At 30.2% G+C, this 15737-nt stretch overlaps 1 protein-coding gene and 1 long non-coding RNA gene across 2 annotated transcripts in view; both read right to left on the bottom strand.

Moving 5' to 3' along the window:
• LOC118204715 (biogenesis of lysosome-related organelles complex 1 subunit 5-like) overlaps positions 1–15737 on the bottom strand; it is a 30273-nt gene that overhangs the window by 4060 nt on the left and 10476 nt on the right. The window contains exon 4 of the mRNA XM_085823682.1: positions 14268–14326. Within this exon, the coding sequence (XP_085679808.1) occupies positions 14268–14326 (59 nt within the window). The remainder of the gene's footprint in view (positions 1–14267; positions 14327–15737) is intronic.
• On the bottom strand, positions 72–10396 carry LOC146995393 (uncharacterized). Its single transcript, XR_015043013.1, has 3 exons — positions 10017–10396; positions 8789–8898; positions 72–644 (listed from the first exon to the last, which is right to left on the bottom strand). It is a non-coding gene; the product is annotated as an uncharacterized LOC146995393 (long non-coding RNA).

The raw sequence follows: 15737 nt of genomic DNA, 5'->3' as shown, positions 1-15737 counted from the left end.
TACCTAAATATGTTTTTTATTTTATCTTATATACCAGATAAAATTTTAAAAAGTTAATTTGTTTAGGAATATTGAAGTTTTTAAATATTTATCTCATGTGACTTTTTCTATAACATCATTATAAATGTACATGTTGATATGGACATACCAATTATTTTTTTCATCAAATAGTTTTATGGTATTAAATGATTTAAAAAAAGGCAACTGGGCAAAAGAAAGCAATTAGAAGTTGGCTAATTTTTTATTAATTTGTTGTCAAATGCTGTGCATTTTAAATTATGCTCATATGATGACAATGAGTTATTTAAATTATAAAATTATTATGAACATATCCCACATAAATTAACAAGTATCAAATTTCAAGTTGTTTGAAGTATTATGAACTGTAATACTTGCAAAAGAAATACACATGAAATTAATTTAAGAAATAGGTTTATTTTACAGATATTCGAAAACTGCAATTACTGTTAAACAATAAAAACTAACATTAAATCTGAAGAGCATAATTTTTTTCAATAATAAAATTCAACATAGATTTCATTCAGCTTCGCCATATTTGTTCTATAATTAGTTCGCTGTCTTAATATCCTGCTCGATTTTTGTAAAAGTGAATTCTTTGTCACCCAATGTTTTGAGAACAGCTCCTAAACAAGAAAAAGAAAAATTTGTAATAATTTCACACTTCAGATGTTTTTAGTTTTTAAATATAGTTGAAGTATAAAAAAAAGCATATAAAATGCACTGAGTATTTCATATTTAAAAATTTACATTTCAATAATTAAAAATTTAAGTTCATACTATCACACAGTAAACTTCAATTATATACCTTACACCAGTGTTTCTTAACCTTTCTAGCGAGTCGCACCCCATTGAATCTGAAAATATATCTCCCGCACCCCATTGAAAAATGTGTTTTAATTTTTTTAGTCTAGAAAAATACATTTTTTGCAAAACTTATTGTTTATTGAAAAACATTGTACATTTTATATAAATACAAAACAATATTATTTTTATTAATGACTAGTCTGTTGTTGTTTGTTCATTATTATACTGGCGAAGCGAGGTTCCTTTTTTGAAAGACATACGCATAAGTCACCACTTGCATTTAAGCGATTTCTCGCTTTAGATTTTATATGCAAAAGCGATGAAAATCCCATTTCGCACAAGTAGGTGGTAGCAAAGGGTAAGAGTAAATGCAGTGCTCCGTTCGCCAATTCTGGATAACGTTGTAACTGTGAACACCAGATTTGTTGCAATTCTAATTGTTCGAATTCCATTTGAACATGTCCACTTGCTTGCATTTCAATAAGTTGATCTTTTTTCAGATCACTATCATCCATCAAATTTAAGTCAAATAGAAATGGATCCAGTTTCCATCTCTGAGTTTTGGTAATATTTCCGGTAGAAAAATATCCATTGAATGATTCTCTCAATCGTCTCAAATGTATTACAATGTCGGGTAATGTCGTCTCAAATGTATTGTATTTTTTTCATTTTTCGCAATAACAGAATCAAGCAAGGGAAAGTTTGCAAAATTACCCTTTTCTGCTCGACGTATCCAAATTTCTAATTTTGCGATAAATGAAGATAATTTTTCACTAGATATTATTATATTTATACCAAATCCTTGCATTGATAGATTCAATTCAATTAAATGGCTAAATATGTCTGTTACGCAGACCAGCCTCAGCATTGCATCATTACTCTCAAAATCTTTTACTAAATAACAATTTTGACTTGTCAGTAATTGAATAATTTCCTCACGCAATTAAAAAACTCTATTAAGCATGCGACCCTTAGATAACCATCGTATTTCGGTGTGATATAGGAGCACGGTATGATCAGCACCGATTTCTTCGCAAAATGCACGAAAAATGCGATGATTAAGTGCTCGCCGTCGGATGTATTTTACTACATTTACTGTAGTTAGATGTTGTTTTAAACTTTCTGACAATGCTTTCGACACAAGTGCATGACAATGCAACATGCAATGCGTTATTATAACTTCCGGTAATTCTCTTTTCATGTGTGAAAGAAATCCTGAATTTTTGCCTAACATTGCTGGGGCTCCATCAGTGCATATTGAGGCAATCACATTCATTGGTAATTGATATTTGGTAAAAAAGTCTTTGATGCGATTGAAAATATCAATTCCTCTCGTATTCACCTCCAGTGGCTCACAAAATAGAAATTCTTCTATCACCTCTTTTTCCTTCACATACCTGACAAATACCAAAAGCTGGCTAAAATTATCAACATCAGTTGACTCATCCAGTTGCATACTTATTTTTAGTGGACTGATTTTTATGTCTTCAATTACTTGTATTAAAATATCTTCACTGAGATTTTGTATTCGCGATCGAATAATATCATTCGATAATGGAATCTGTTGGATTTTTTTATGTGCTTCCGAATCTAAAACTGTTTTAGCAATAATTAAAGCAGAAGGTTTAATCAACTCTTCAGCGATCATGTGAGGTTTCTTTTTTTTCACATAAATATGCCACTTGATATGACGCTTCTAATAAAGGTTTTTGAATTGCTGGTCCGCACAATTTTAGGATAGTTCCACTGGTATCAAACCGAGCCTTCTTTGACTTCAAGCTGTTCATGCTATGCACTTTTTCGCCACCATGCACATTGTTGAAAAGCTCTAATAACTTTGATGGTTTGAGATTGCTGTTTGAAAATATCTTGGAACACAAGATGCATTGCGGTCGTTGCATGCCATCTTTTTCGGTTGTGCAGGTAAATCCATAAACAGCATACTTATCGTTCCATTGTCGTTTTTTTTCACATAGTGGGCTTCACTATAATCGATTTAATTATTTAGAAATAATGTAATATAATATATATAATGTTCTTACATTTGTAATATCACTGAATTCTATTCGGCTTGAACGGGTAATTAAGAATGTATTAGTCTCAAGAGGTTTCTGGACAAGTCAGAATATACAATACACATGTCGCAGACACAATAGTTGACTCTACCTAACACAGGCGCAGTAGATGCAGATACAAATCTGTGAATCCGTAGATTTCATTGGAGTAGCACACGTTGAACTCAGTGCATGCGCAAGCTAGGATAACGTTCTCTGCTTGTATCGCCGCTTCGTGGCTATCGAGGTTTCTCGAAGGTCACGCTTGTATTCCCACAAAGTTCTTTTTTTTTTGTTTTCGCCGTCACACCGGCTCTTTCCTGTGTCTTTTGCCGATAAGTGAGCTAAGTTCTACCAATTTTTATGAGCTTCAGTATTGGGGACACTACTGCAGATTTCAAATCTTTTATTATAAGAAATTTAATGAATGATATTTAATAATTTTTATGGTTAGGTAGGGGCTTCTCCCGCACTCCCAAAAATACATTCCCGCTCCGGTTAAGAACCACTGCCTTACACAATGCCTATAATTTCAAGCAAAAAATACCTAAAGATTTGTTTAGAACTGCAAAGTTAAGAAAGTCTTTAATGGCTATGTTTGTATTTAAGTACACGAGAAAAAACTTAATTTTGTATTAATTATATTGCATTAGCCTTTTCAATTTTACTCCTACATACAGTAAAGAATATTCGCATTCTTACAGATAACTTTTTCTTAAATAAAGAGTAAGCAGAAAACTAATCACAACACTATATACATATAACAGAATAGTTCATAAACATATACATATCATTAACATACGTATATGCATTAACAGGCTATTTTACACATTTCAATAAACCAGAAACCAATACACAATCAAAAGTATTATCAGTAAATTCCTCCAAAATCAGAACAAAAATCTTTAATTATGATAACAATGGCATGTCAGTTTGCAATATAAAATATTTCAAGTCTACATTCATGTGCATTCTAAGTAAACAGAAAGCTGAATAACAATAAAATTATAAATACCATAAAAAAGTTAAAAGCCATGTAGAATGATAGCAAGACTAAATGAAGTCTTCCTTCAAAAATCAATTTAAATTCAAAAATTTGCCTTTCTGTTTAACATCTCAAAATAGGGTTAATGCTTTCACTAACAAAATTTCCTGTCTTGGCAAAATAAAAATTGTCGCTTCTGTTGCAGGAAATATTTGCTGCAAACTTTGTATGCAAATAATCCAGTGAAAAAAATTTAATCGTGGCTTGAATATTTTCTTCATTAAATAAATGAAAAATTCCCACATAATATTAATTTATGATCCACATGAAGCTTTTTACCTTTACCATATCATGCAGCTATTTTAAAATATATACTCTCATATAAATGCCACAGAATTTTTTACCAATATTAATATAGTATAAATCATTAATAAATCTCCTAAAAACAGCCCAAAATTTTCTGAATTTGATACCCAAAACATAATTCTACGTAACTTAATGTATGCATTTGCTTGCACATACTTAAAATGAATTATATACACAAAAACTTAACATATTAACTTTAATAAATTCTTAATTAGCAGGATGACTCAATTAAGGCAAAATATGAAAGAAATCTACCTGATTGAATAGTTGTAAAAGATATATTTAAAAAAAAGCTAATACTGTTTACCTTACACATGGCAGAAATTGAGTAAACTGTATGCAGCTGGATTATTTAAAGGAATAGAAGTTAGATTAAAGTACCAGTTCCGGAAGGCTTTAACCATTTGGGTGCAAAGAAGCATCTCAATTTAAAAAAGAATAATTTAAAGAAGCTAATAGAATTTTATAACTTTTACAATCTCGTACAAATATTAGACACATAAACAACACTAAATGCCATTATTTACTTGCATATTTTCCTTCTTCGTGTACTTTACTCTTTAATTTTTCAGGATATGATTTAGAAACAGAGCTACGGTAAAAATGTATACTGGTAAAAAAAAAAAAATATTGTTGAAACTGATAAGTCCTTTGAATTATATACTATAGTGCAAAGAGGGATGGAATATGTGACTAAATATGATAAATCAGATTACAATAACATTAAACAAATAACATGAAAAACTGAAAAAAGAAATTTTATTTGAAATTATTTTTTAACTCATGGAAAGACAGACAGTATTTCCAACTTATTGAATTCAATTACACCTTACCTTTCTCAAACCAATATTGGTACTTTTCTATTTTGCTGGTGCCAGCGATAAAGTCGTACAAAATGGTACAACGATGCCAAACAGAATATTCTCGCTGGTAACCTTTTACGTTTCATTTTCAAAACACGTCGCAGCTATTTCTATCAGACTGAATGTTTCTTTCAATACTGGAATACAATTACATAGAATTTTTACCAGATAGTTCAATTTTATGTCCTAAGGCCATTCGTGGTAATTAAATCAATTAGGATGCAATCACACACTCACCCGAAAATATAGAAAAGGCAAAATCAAGGGTTAAATTCATCAATTCTAATGAGAATGCACTAGCGAAGTAAAGCATTGCAGTTTTACATAATTTCTGAGTAAGCTATTCATACGAAATGAAATAATTTTTACATTTAAACTTGTATTCCAAATTAAGATTTAACTTGAAATTAATGTAGATAATTACTGAGAGAATTAGCGTAGTTTAACATGAGATGAGATCACTTGGGGTCATGTGGTATGAAACGGCGAATCAGAATGTTGCACCATGAAAGCATAGTAAATTCTCAATCTCTTTTTACAAATACAAATTAATGTCTTTCTACAAATTTATTGTCTTTATTTATTATCATTTTACAGAATTTTTAATGATATTAAAATGTTTATGCCTTTAAAATAAAAATTTCTTAGAACTAACATTTGTTAACATTTTTTATGTGTATACTGTGTGTTGTCACCAATAAAGTCTGCTTGGCAAGATTTGCACCGCCGAAACGGAAAAGTACCCTGATATTTTGAATTTTTTTTATAATTTTCATAAATTTACTATTTTAGGGAGGCTCGATAGCACAGTGGCTACTGCGTCACGCAGCAGCACCAGAGGTCCGGCGTTTGATACCCAGGCTGGGCAAGCCTATCATACCTTGAGTGGGTCGATAAAATTAGTACCAAGTTCCATTGGGGACTTAATATCGGGGGGCTTGCAACAAGCTGACCACTTATGCACAAACACCACAGAGCTCACCATCTAGAAAGTAGATATCAAGGCATTGCCAGCCATGGCTCTCTAAGAGCTGTTTGTGCCATCCAGTTTAGTTTTAAGTTTTACTATTTCAGTAACATAAAAATACATCTGTAACAGGTTTGGTTTAGGTTTATTTGATTACTTCAAAGCACAATAGGGCTATCTGTCTAAGGTGAGGAATGCCTTCGTGAAGGACTTTCTAAGGGAAACTGGCTCGTATGCATGTTACACATGGGGGAAAACCACGGAAACGAGCATGCAGCCAGACCGTTCGCAGGATTCGAACGTCAAACCGAACTACCAGTGTTCAGCGACTTTACCGCTGGACCGTTGGCGAGCCTTCTATTACACAGGACCTGTGTGTGCAGGATCACCTTTGAAATTAAGAGAGTTGTATTTAAAATCGTTGCTAAACTAAAGCTGCTTTCTTGCCTAATTTTATACTATTGAAAATACCGGTAATTGTCAAAATTATTCGTATTCAATATGTGTAAGATTATTAATGAGCTGCCAAACTGCAGTTATCCATCTAATATACTACATTCAACATTATTATTTTTCTTTTTGAATGTCAGTGTCAGGTTTTCATTATTTCTGCCAATATATCTGTAACAGGACATAAAGATTGAGTTAATGTAGAATAGAAAATTACCTTGCAACATATCCAATACGACTTAGTGGCAGTACTTCATTCTCTAGAAAACACATTTTAAATTATTTTACTAAAATAAAAAATTCATATTTGTTACAGCAAAACATCATTAACACAATAAACCAGAGTTGAATGCAAATCTAGTTTAACTCCATTCTTGAAAACTAGTTTATTACTTTCAATTTAATTTAAAAATAATAAAAATTAAGGTATGTATTATGATGACTACGTAGATATCTCACCTAAACTGGCAATCCTTGTAGGTTATACAGGTTAACCCTAACATAGGTTATAGAGGGCACTAAGATAGAGAGTATTAATCCCACACTAGGGACTCTAACATTTGGTAGGAACACTTTGAAAAGTGAAACAGATATTTATAGTGAACCAATGCAAAACAAAAACAATAGTCCTTTAGGGACAAAGCCCCGTTGGACTAATAAATAAATTAACAGCTTTTAGCCATTTTTTCTTCTTGTAAAAAATAGACATACAGAATATTTTTAGAAAATAACAGTACTTTAAGCATGCACATATTTAACACAATAATTCATTCTAGCTCTGTTTCAATACTGGCAAAAGTACTCCTCTGTTATTAGGATGGGATTCAGAAATGTACAATGAAACCTCGAGATACGAGGAAAGTATGAGCAAAGTACGAGCATTGACTCGAGTAACGAGCAATGAGCCAGGCTGTTGGTATGGGTGGTGCCATTTCCCTATCCGGCTCAACTTGGGGAATCCCCTCGCCAGATCACTCAGTGTTCTTTTATATACGTGTTTGTGCACTTGTAAGTTAATTGTTTTGACATTTAACATGAAAATAATTATTTCAAGATGCCTCGCAAGAAGATTGTTGCCTCAGATAGTGCTGCAAAGAAAAATAAGGAGGCCATGGCTGTCGATATCAAGAAAGAAATCATAGATAAACATAAGCATGGTGACAGAATTGGTGAAGACTTGCGGCCTTTCAACATCGAAAATCTATACTATTCTGAAGAAGAAGGAAAAAATTAAGAAACATGATGTAGCCAAAGGAATTATCGTTGCTTCCAAGCACCATAAAAGTACTCCTAGATGCTGAGAAGCTGTTCTTGGTGTGGATTAATGAGAGTTAAAATGTTGGTAACAAAGTTAAACTATGGTTATATTATTTACCAGTGTTATTTATTAGGAAAAATTGACTTGATATTAAAATGTTGATATTTTTTTGGGGTGTGGAACGGGTTAACTGAATTTCCATTATTTTCAATGGGGAAGCTTGTTTCTAGATACGAGAAATTCGCTATACCAGTTGAATGCTGGAACGAATTACACTCGTATCTCGAGGTTCCACTGTAGATATGTAAGTATGTGTATATGCATGTATGCGCATATATGTGTATAAGTATACACATACATACATAAAGAATATACACATGCACACACGAGCACCTGCATTTAAAAATGCATGCATATAAACACACATTTCTGAATCTGGTCCTGATAACAGAAGAATACCTACATGAATCATAGGATTTATATTAATCAGTTTTATTAGAATTCTTAAATGAAATCTTCACTATTCGAAAATTCAGTTTCATTTCTAGCGGAAACTATATCAGGACAATCTCATTTATATTATTTTCCTCTAACAACTGAACATTTTTAAAACCTTTTCTATTCCATGGAAAACTAATGCTACATTAAACATATATTTTCTAAATCTTAAAATTTTAAGTTAGCTTAGAAACTGTAATCATTCTTAAGTTTGATTTATGCAGATGTTAGATCAATAAAATTACTTTCCTGTGAAAAAGTAATATGGCATTGAACAACATGATTTTACACATCAAGATATACCGAGTGAAAATTCCTGAAATGTTTTATTTTTTCGTATCTCTGCAAGAATTGTATAAATAAGACTACCTCCTTTTTTTTTAAAAAAATTTTAGTAAATACTATGAAGAAAATTGGTTACATTATTTACAGTTCATAATTAATAGAAAATAAATCATTTCTTAGCTTATCAGAATTTATTTTTATCACATTCATAAACAGTACTAATTTAAACAAACATACCATTATGATTTCAATAACTATGAAATAGAAAATCCAAATCTGCATCTTTGATGGTCTAGTAGATTGGACGTCTCGTTTACTACAATTCAGCAGGGTGCTGACTCCCCAGACTGTAATATATATATATATATATATATATATTTAATTTACAAGGGAAAAGCAACAAAAATATAAACAATTTCTTGGTTTTATATAAGCATTTCTGCACATTTACAATTTTCATTTTTTTAACTATCTAGTTATATCAAAATGCATGATTTAGTAAAATATAATTCAAATAATTTAAGGTATTTTAGATCAAATACTAACTTTTCAATAAATTTTTTCATGCTAGTCTAATAATCAACATAACTATCAAGTTTTGACTTCGAAAATTATGTTTAGAGAAACTTGAAGCTGTAAATAGTAATAAATTTATTCAAAACTGAAAGTAAAGCATTCTTACTTTATTTTCTTTCTTTAACTATGGCAGATCTTTTAAAACAACAAAATCAAACAAACAAAAAAGAAATGCATTCATGAAAGAACTTATTACTTACTTATTATTCATGAAAGGATATATTTCAGTAATTACAAGTGCATGAAAATTCAGTATCTATATAAAAAAATGAACACAGATTTGGAACAAAGTACCTGTGTTTTATTGCATAAAATTTCCCTTTTTAATAGCACAATATCTTTGAGTTAAAGATTATATATTAAAGCAAATTTATAAAAATTCAAAAATAAGAAAATAAAATTAAAAATAAGAAATTAAATTATTTTTAGGGAAAACACTAAGCAAATAAAAAATTTTGAATTTCATAAATAAATATAACAGTTACACGCTTTATTTTTTGGCATAAGGTAGATAATATTTCCAGAACAGATTTCTGAACAATTAGTCATGTTAATATTGCCTTTCTTTTTCCATTAAAAGCTATTTCCTGCTTAATTACAGTATGCTTTAAGATAAAAATTAAAACGTTTGAGTAAAAATAATATAACTATAAAAAGGTGAGACACATACAAACAGTAAGAAACAGACTACTGCAAAATGTTTTCAATTTATTGATTTGGTATTCTATGTCATTAACAGTACCAAATCCTGAAAATGAATCATTAGGCACGTACACAAAAGAACAACACATGGAAAACCACATTTCCTACACAGACGCTATTTATAAAATTTTATATAGGTGAAGAAAGTATGAGTATTAAACACTGAAAATATAAAATATTCACTTACTTTCTTCAAATAATTAGTAACATCGATGGATTCAGTTACAAATGCCAATCCACGAACAAACAGTATTCTTAGCGACTTTACCATTCTTTTCGACCGCCATTGCTGACTTCACAAATATCCCTCCACAACTGGAAGTAGAATGTGTCTGCTTTGCCATTGGTCAGTGAATGAGAATTGCAACGCTTCTTTTTTCTTTATAATTAAACATATTAAGAAAGCCTCTAAATTAGCATATGAAATAAACTTACTTTTGCATTATATAAATTTATATTCACAACATCTCTGTATTAAGGTAATAATTCAATTTTTCTACGAAAAATAAAAATGTCTGTGTATGCGCATGCTCAGTGTATAATCGTAAATCCGGTTAATTTTTATAAGTTAGCGTAAAATTAACTATACAAATTTTGAGTTCATTTAACTGGACCCTTGTACTTATTCTGTAGATCTCCATATTAAGAATGTCTTTAACTGTTTCAGGAAAAATATAAAATATAATATAATTATTTATTTATTTTTTCCTCGTATAAAAATCATTAAAATCGCTATATCATTTTCCCCGTATATTAAACAAAATTAAAAAATGTTAACCTCATGTGATTTTTATAACAAAGATTAAAGTAACTGAAATATATGCAAAATATCAGGATTCAGCTTGCAATTTCGTAGAGTTATTATTATTATTATTATTAAATAAAAATATTAGTATATCTTTGATTATAATTAATGATCCTTTGGTCTACATTAAACTATTGTTAAAGAAGTTAAACATTTTCAAGCATCTTCTGCTCTATTTATTATTCTATTCCTTGACATTAAAGATTTGCTAGTCTTATTCCAATTTAAATGCCCACATTTGCTAAATAAAATAAGGCAAGTATTGTACCAAACTCAGTAAGTACACAAATATAACATACAGCTTATTCCAGTTAAATGGGTAATAGGATTTTCATAAAAGAAATTAAATTGTGTAAATTAATGTAAGTGTTGATATGAATAAAAATAACAAATTTGATATAAGAAAATAAATAAGTTAATTTGGAGATCTTTAAATTAAGAAAATATAATTTTTTGCAAAAATGCACGTAAAGATTTAGCTCACACTTTAAAATTCATAGAAAAATTTTAGCCTCATATATGAATGCCCCTTTTTTCATGTTCGTGCAAAAGGAAAACAAAGTGAAATGCCAAAAATGCACTAAATATTTCGAATTAATAAACTTCATTTTCAATCTTTTTAGACTTCATATAATATCCGTAAAAGTGACGAATGAAATATACCATAAAGGCAGTAGTTTCTTTTAGAACATTCGGATTCGTATAATATGCGTAAAAGTGACGAATAAAATATACCATTATGGCGGTAGTTTTTTTCAGTACATTCGGATTTGTATAATTTTCGTAAAAATAACGTGCGGAAAATAACGACAACAGTAACTTCAGCCTTTTTCATTCGTATAAATTTCGTAAAAGTAACGTGCAAAAAATACCATACGCTTATTTCACCAAAATTATACGTATATTTTTGGAGACGTGCTGCCTGGGAAGATTTATGAAGAGACACAGTATGTGTCTGACCAATATGAAGAAAAAATTGCAGTATAGCCGGACGAAGTTTTCAAATTTTGAAGTTACACCATCAGGAAGAAACAAGAGGCCTAGCATTTTGCAAATTTGAGAATGGGTCAAAGCTTCTTGGGATGTTGTGAAAACAGAGACAGTGGTTAAATCATTTAGAAAGTGTGGCATTAGTAACGCACTAGATGGTATACAAGACAATTTGTTGTATGAGCACTCAGATGCTGATTTAGAAGAGGTTTTAAGTGACTCTTCATTTAGGCTTATGGCAACCAATGAAATTGAACCATCATCAGCATTTCTCAGCCAATTACATGAAACGAGGAAAATGCTATCACCTAAACCAGCATTATTCCATGACATTTTAACACTATTTATCCATCCAGCTCTTCAAACCTGCACCCATGTTTTCCTTGATCAAGATGGCATTTGAAAGTCACTCCAAGCACCTTATGACAGTCTTTATAAAATGCTTTCTCGAACAGCAAAGCATTTCCGCATTTCCATCCATAATAGTATGTCCATAATGCAGCACCCAATCTTATGCCTTCTTCTGACTTAAAGCCTTCTCAAAGCTTAAGCAATATTACAGCATTAACAGTCACCCGCTCTGGACAGAAGGTTCCATTCAATCCTTGGTGTTTCTAACTTTTAGTACCTTTGGTACTTGGGAGGGAGTACAGTGGGGAATCATTCCCTTTCACCCAAGCCGATGGCAGCACTATCCAGAACTTGATTTCTTTCGCCATCGTGAAGTGCATTCTGGGATTTTTAGAGAATGTTCTGTTTTTAGAAACTGCTATAAGATCAGCATGTGATCTAGATTCTTTAATGGAGAAGCAATAATTAATAATTAAATTTATGCATTAGTTAGTAAATTGTGCTATAAGGCACTAGCATCTTTTCTTCCTTACATAAGAAGCTCATGCAACCGATCTGATAAAAATATGTGGAGTGCAAACCACCACCGTTACGGAGAGGTTCTTTTCCATCATTCAGTAACATTACTGAATTAAAAAAATTTCCGTTGACAAAAGGAATATTTAATGAAAACATAAATGCAAACAATATTGATGGAAATATTTTGATTGCTTTTAACGGATCAGTAAGAAATTTGATGTCTGAATTCATTTGATGAAGATAAAAGCTATGAGTAAGCCTATATTAACATATTTTCTTTTTTTGGGGGGGAGGGAGTTAATAAATTTTGATGTACTAACAGCTGAGAAAGATGGTACAAGAAAGAGGGCATTTTACCTAATATGCAAAAATGTGAAAATAACGATGAAATGAAACTATATCCGAATGAAGGCATTTGGAGATTCGGGTGAAAAAAGGTAAGCAGGTAAGTTCCATGCGAAAGAAAATCTTATGCTACGACAACTGATTCAGTGGCTCTAGAATACTATTTACAACAAGGCTGTGATTTACTTATGGTTGGGCAGAAGAACTGACATCAATTAAATGATGTAAGAAACAACCCGCCCTTTGTGAAAATATGACTATTGAACAGAACAGTTTTATGAAAGAAGGATGGTCTCTACATTTAATATGATAACCAAATAACCAAATAGGCAACCCTGGGAAAATTGTGGAAAGAGAAAAAAGTCTGTTCATCTCCAGAAAAAAAAAAAAAAAATAAATAAATAAATAAAAATAAGGCAGACAAGGTGTCATTCTTCTGATGGTGGATATTTAACAAGTTATGGCAAAACCTGGAGAGTGCTATCTTGTTCAGGTTCCAAAGGGAGAAACATCCACACTCACTGAAAAAATTGTTCATCACATAGAAAATGAATTTATGATTCATTTAGACTGTTGGTGAGCATACAAAATAGTAGTACTGGAAAAAGCAGGATACACTCATGCTCACTTAATTGTAAATCAATAAATTCAATTTTGTAGATCCCAAAACAGCTACTTATACACAAAATGTTGAAAGACTATGAGGCTCTGCTAAGTGGCAAAATTAAAAAGCAATGAGCATTGCTCTTCATTATCTTGAGCTCTATCTTACCGAATTCATCTGGCAAAAGTCCTAGGGGCGAGAAAATGCGTTTGATGCCATATTAAAAGAAAAAAATTAAATAAATATGGCAGGCAGGAAATGAATGTGAAAAGTAAGCATGAACTTCATCATTATAATGGGAGACATTAAGATAAAGAAGTACCGCAGTTATCGCTACTAAAATGCATACCTAGAAACACCTAAAATGCATTTGCTCTTAAATCATAAAAGTCATCACATGCTGAGAAAAAGAATGATTTTTTTAATGAATCCAGCATATACAATGCATATGGTAACCTGAATGAAAAAGATGATACTTAATAACTATATTAAATAGTTTACCAAAATTATTTTTCTTAATGACATCATGACCATATTAAATATTTTTGCATTTAATAGTACTGTCAAGAAGGCTAAACAACAGCTAATGGGCTTCAGTTTGTAAGCGTCATAAAAATTATCACTGATTTTTGGGATGTTCTTTCAGAATAATTAAACAAAGTTACAGCTGAGGGATATACTTAAAGGAACTGTATGTTTTAAAAGTTGATGACTACTTTGGTTTAAAAAATATATATATATTTTAAATTCAACTAAATTTTATACATGTAAAAATAATCTAAAATATTAAATTTAAAAATTTTAAATGAAAAATATATTCTTACATTTCTGTCACTTTCTCCTCTTTCAAGTATGTTTTTGCACATTCTTATTGCAACTTCATCTACATTAAAAAAATAATAAATAAATAAACAAAAATTAAAAAAAAATTGAAATAGACAGATGAATAAACAGACAACTAACAACCCATAGTAATAATAAATAAACAGATGAATAAACAAACAATCCATACTAATGATAAATAAACAGATGAATAAAAAAGTAAACAATCCATACTAATGATAAATAAACAGATGAATAAAAAAAAGTATCTTGAAAGTATTTTTACTTCAAGCAATACATTAATTATAACACTGATAGCCTGCCTTTACAGTGTAATGTGAAAACTCCAGCACTTTGATTTCTATGACAATGTGACAGAAAAAATTATTGTAAAATCTACCTCATTTAGCAAAATCCTTCTATTGAAAAGCAAAAACTTGAATTTTGCCTCCACCTCTAATTATAAAAGCATGCAATTTTTTGCTTGAATGTAAATTTATTTTAGCTTTATGGGGGTATTTCAAAAAATATTTTATTTTGAAAATTTTTTAAATAACAGATATTATTAAAGAGCTACTGGAAATAAAAAAACATATTTATATTCTTGTCTGCAAAGTGGGGGGGGGGAATCAGATTGTACAGAATGACCTCAGCTATTTCTTTAAGAGCTTAAAATATATTTCAAGAAAAAATAATCGTACATATCACACATGATCAGTTATTTTTTATTTATACTACAGAAATTTTATGGTTAACCATATACACTGAAATAAAATATAATTTTTCTCAGAGTACGATTTTGAAATAGGAGATTTATTTAAGCTATTTATTTCGGTTAAATTATTTATTTAGTATGTGCATGCATGCACACAAAAAAAAAAAAAAAAAAAAAAAAAAAAATCTCATTTTTATAAATTATAAAGTATTTTTAAACATTTAGATCACAACGAATCAAATCTATCATAATTTTAAGAAAACCACAGATGACTGCATAAATATAATATTTAAGGATATATAATTATTTAAAAAAAATTAATCAGTGAATTTTCATTTCTTGTGAAAAATTGCAACTACAGATTATAAAGAATCTGAAAAGTCATTAAACAATATCATGTACATAAATGCTTTGGAATTTTTAGCTACATATGATCCAAATTTATTTAATCATTTAAATATGCACCCTAGTTTTAGAGGCAAATAAAAAGCAATATAAAATGATCTAATGTGGTAGCTGATAAAGTTAATAAAAATCAGATTAGGAAAATTTGATAAAATTATCTTACTGATGTAGTACCTAATATAGTTACTGATAAAAATCAAGGTAGACATAAGTAAGATATTGTTTGAATAAATCTGTGTCACTTTTGCATAATGACACTCAGCAATGTCAAAAACAAATGAGCGTCCAACAATATATTAGCAAGAGAGGATTCTATCTACGTTTCTGATGTAGAACTCTTAAGATTTTGTAC

The sequence above is a fragment of the Stegodyphus dumicola genome, chromosome 9, assembly GCF_044657685.1.
Source record: "Stegodyphus dumicola isolate Sdum_Otavi_A_Nest chromosome 9, ASM4465768v1".
In the NCBI taxonomy this organism is placed as follows: Eukaryota; Metazoa; Arthropoda; class Arachnida; order Araneae; family Eresidae; genus Stegodyphus; species Stegodyphus dumicola.
Note: the sequence above shows the minus strand (reverse complement) of the source record. Positions and strands in the feature narration are given on the sequence as shown.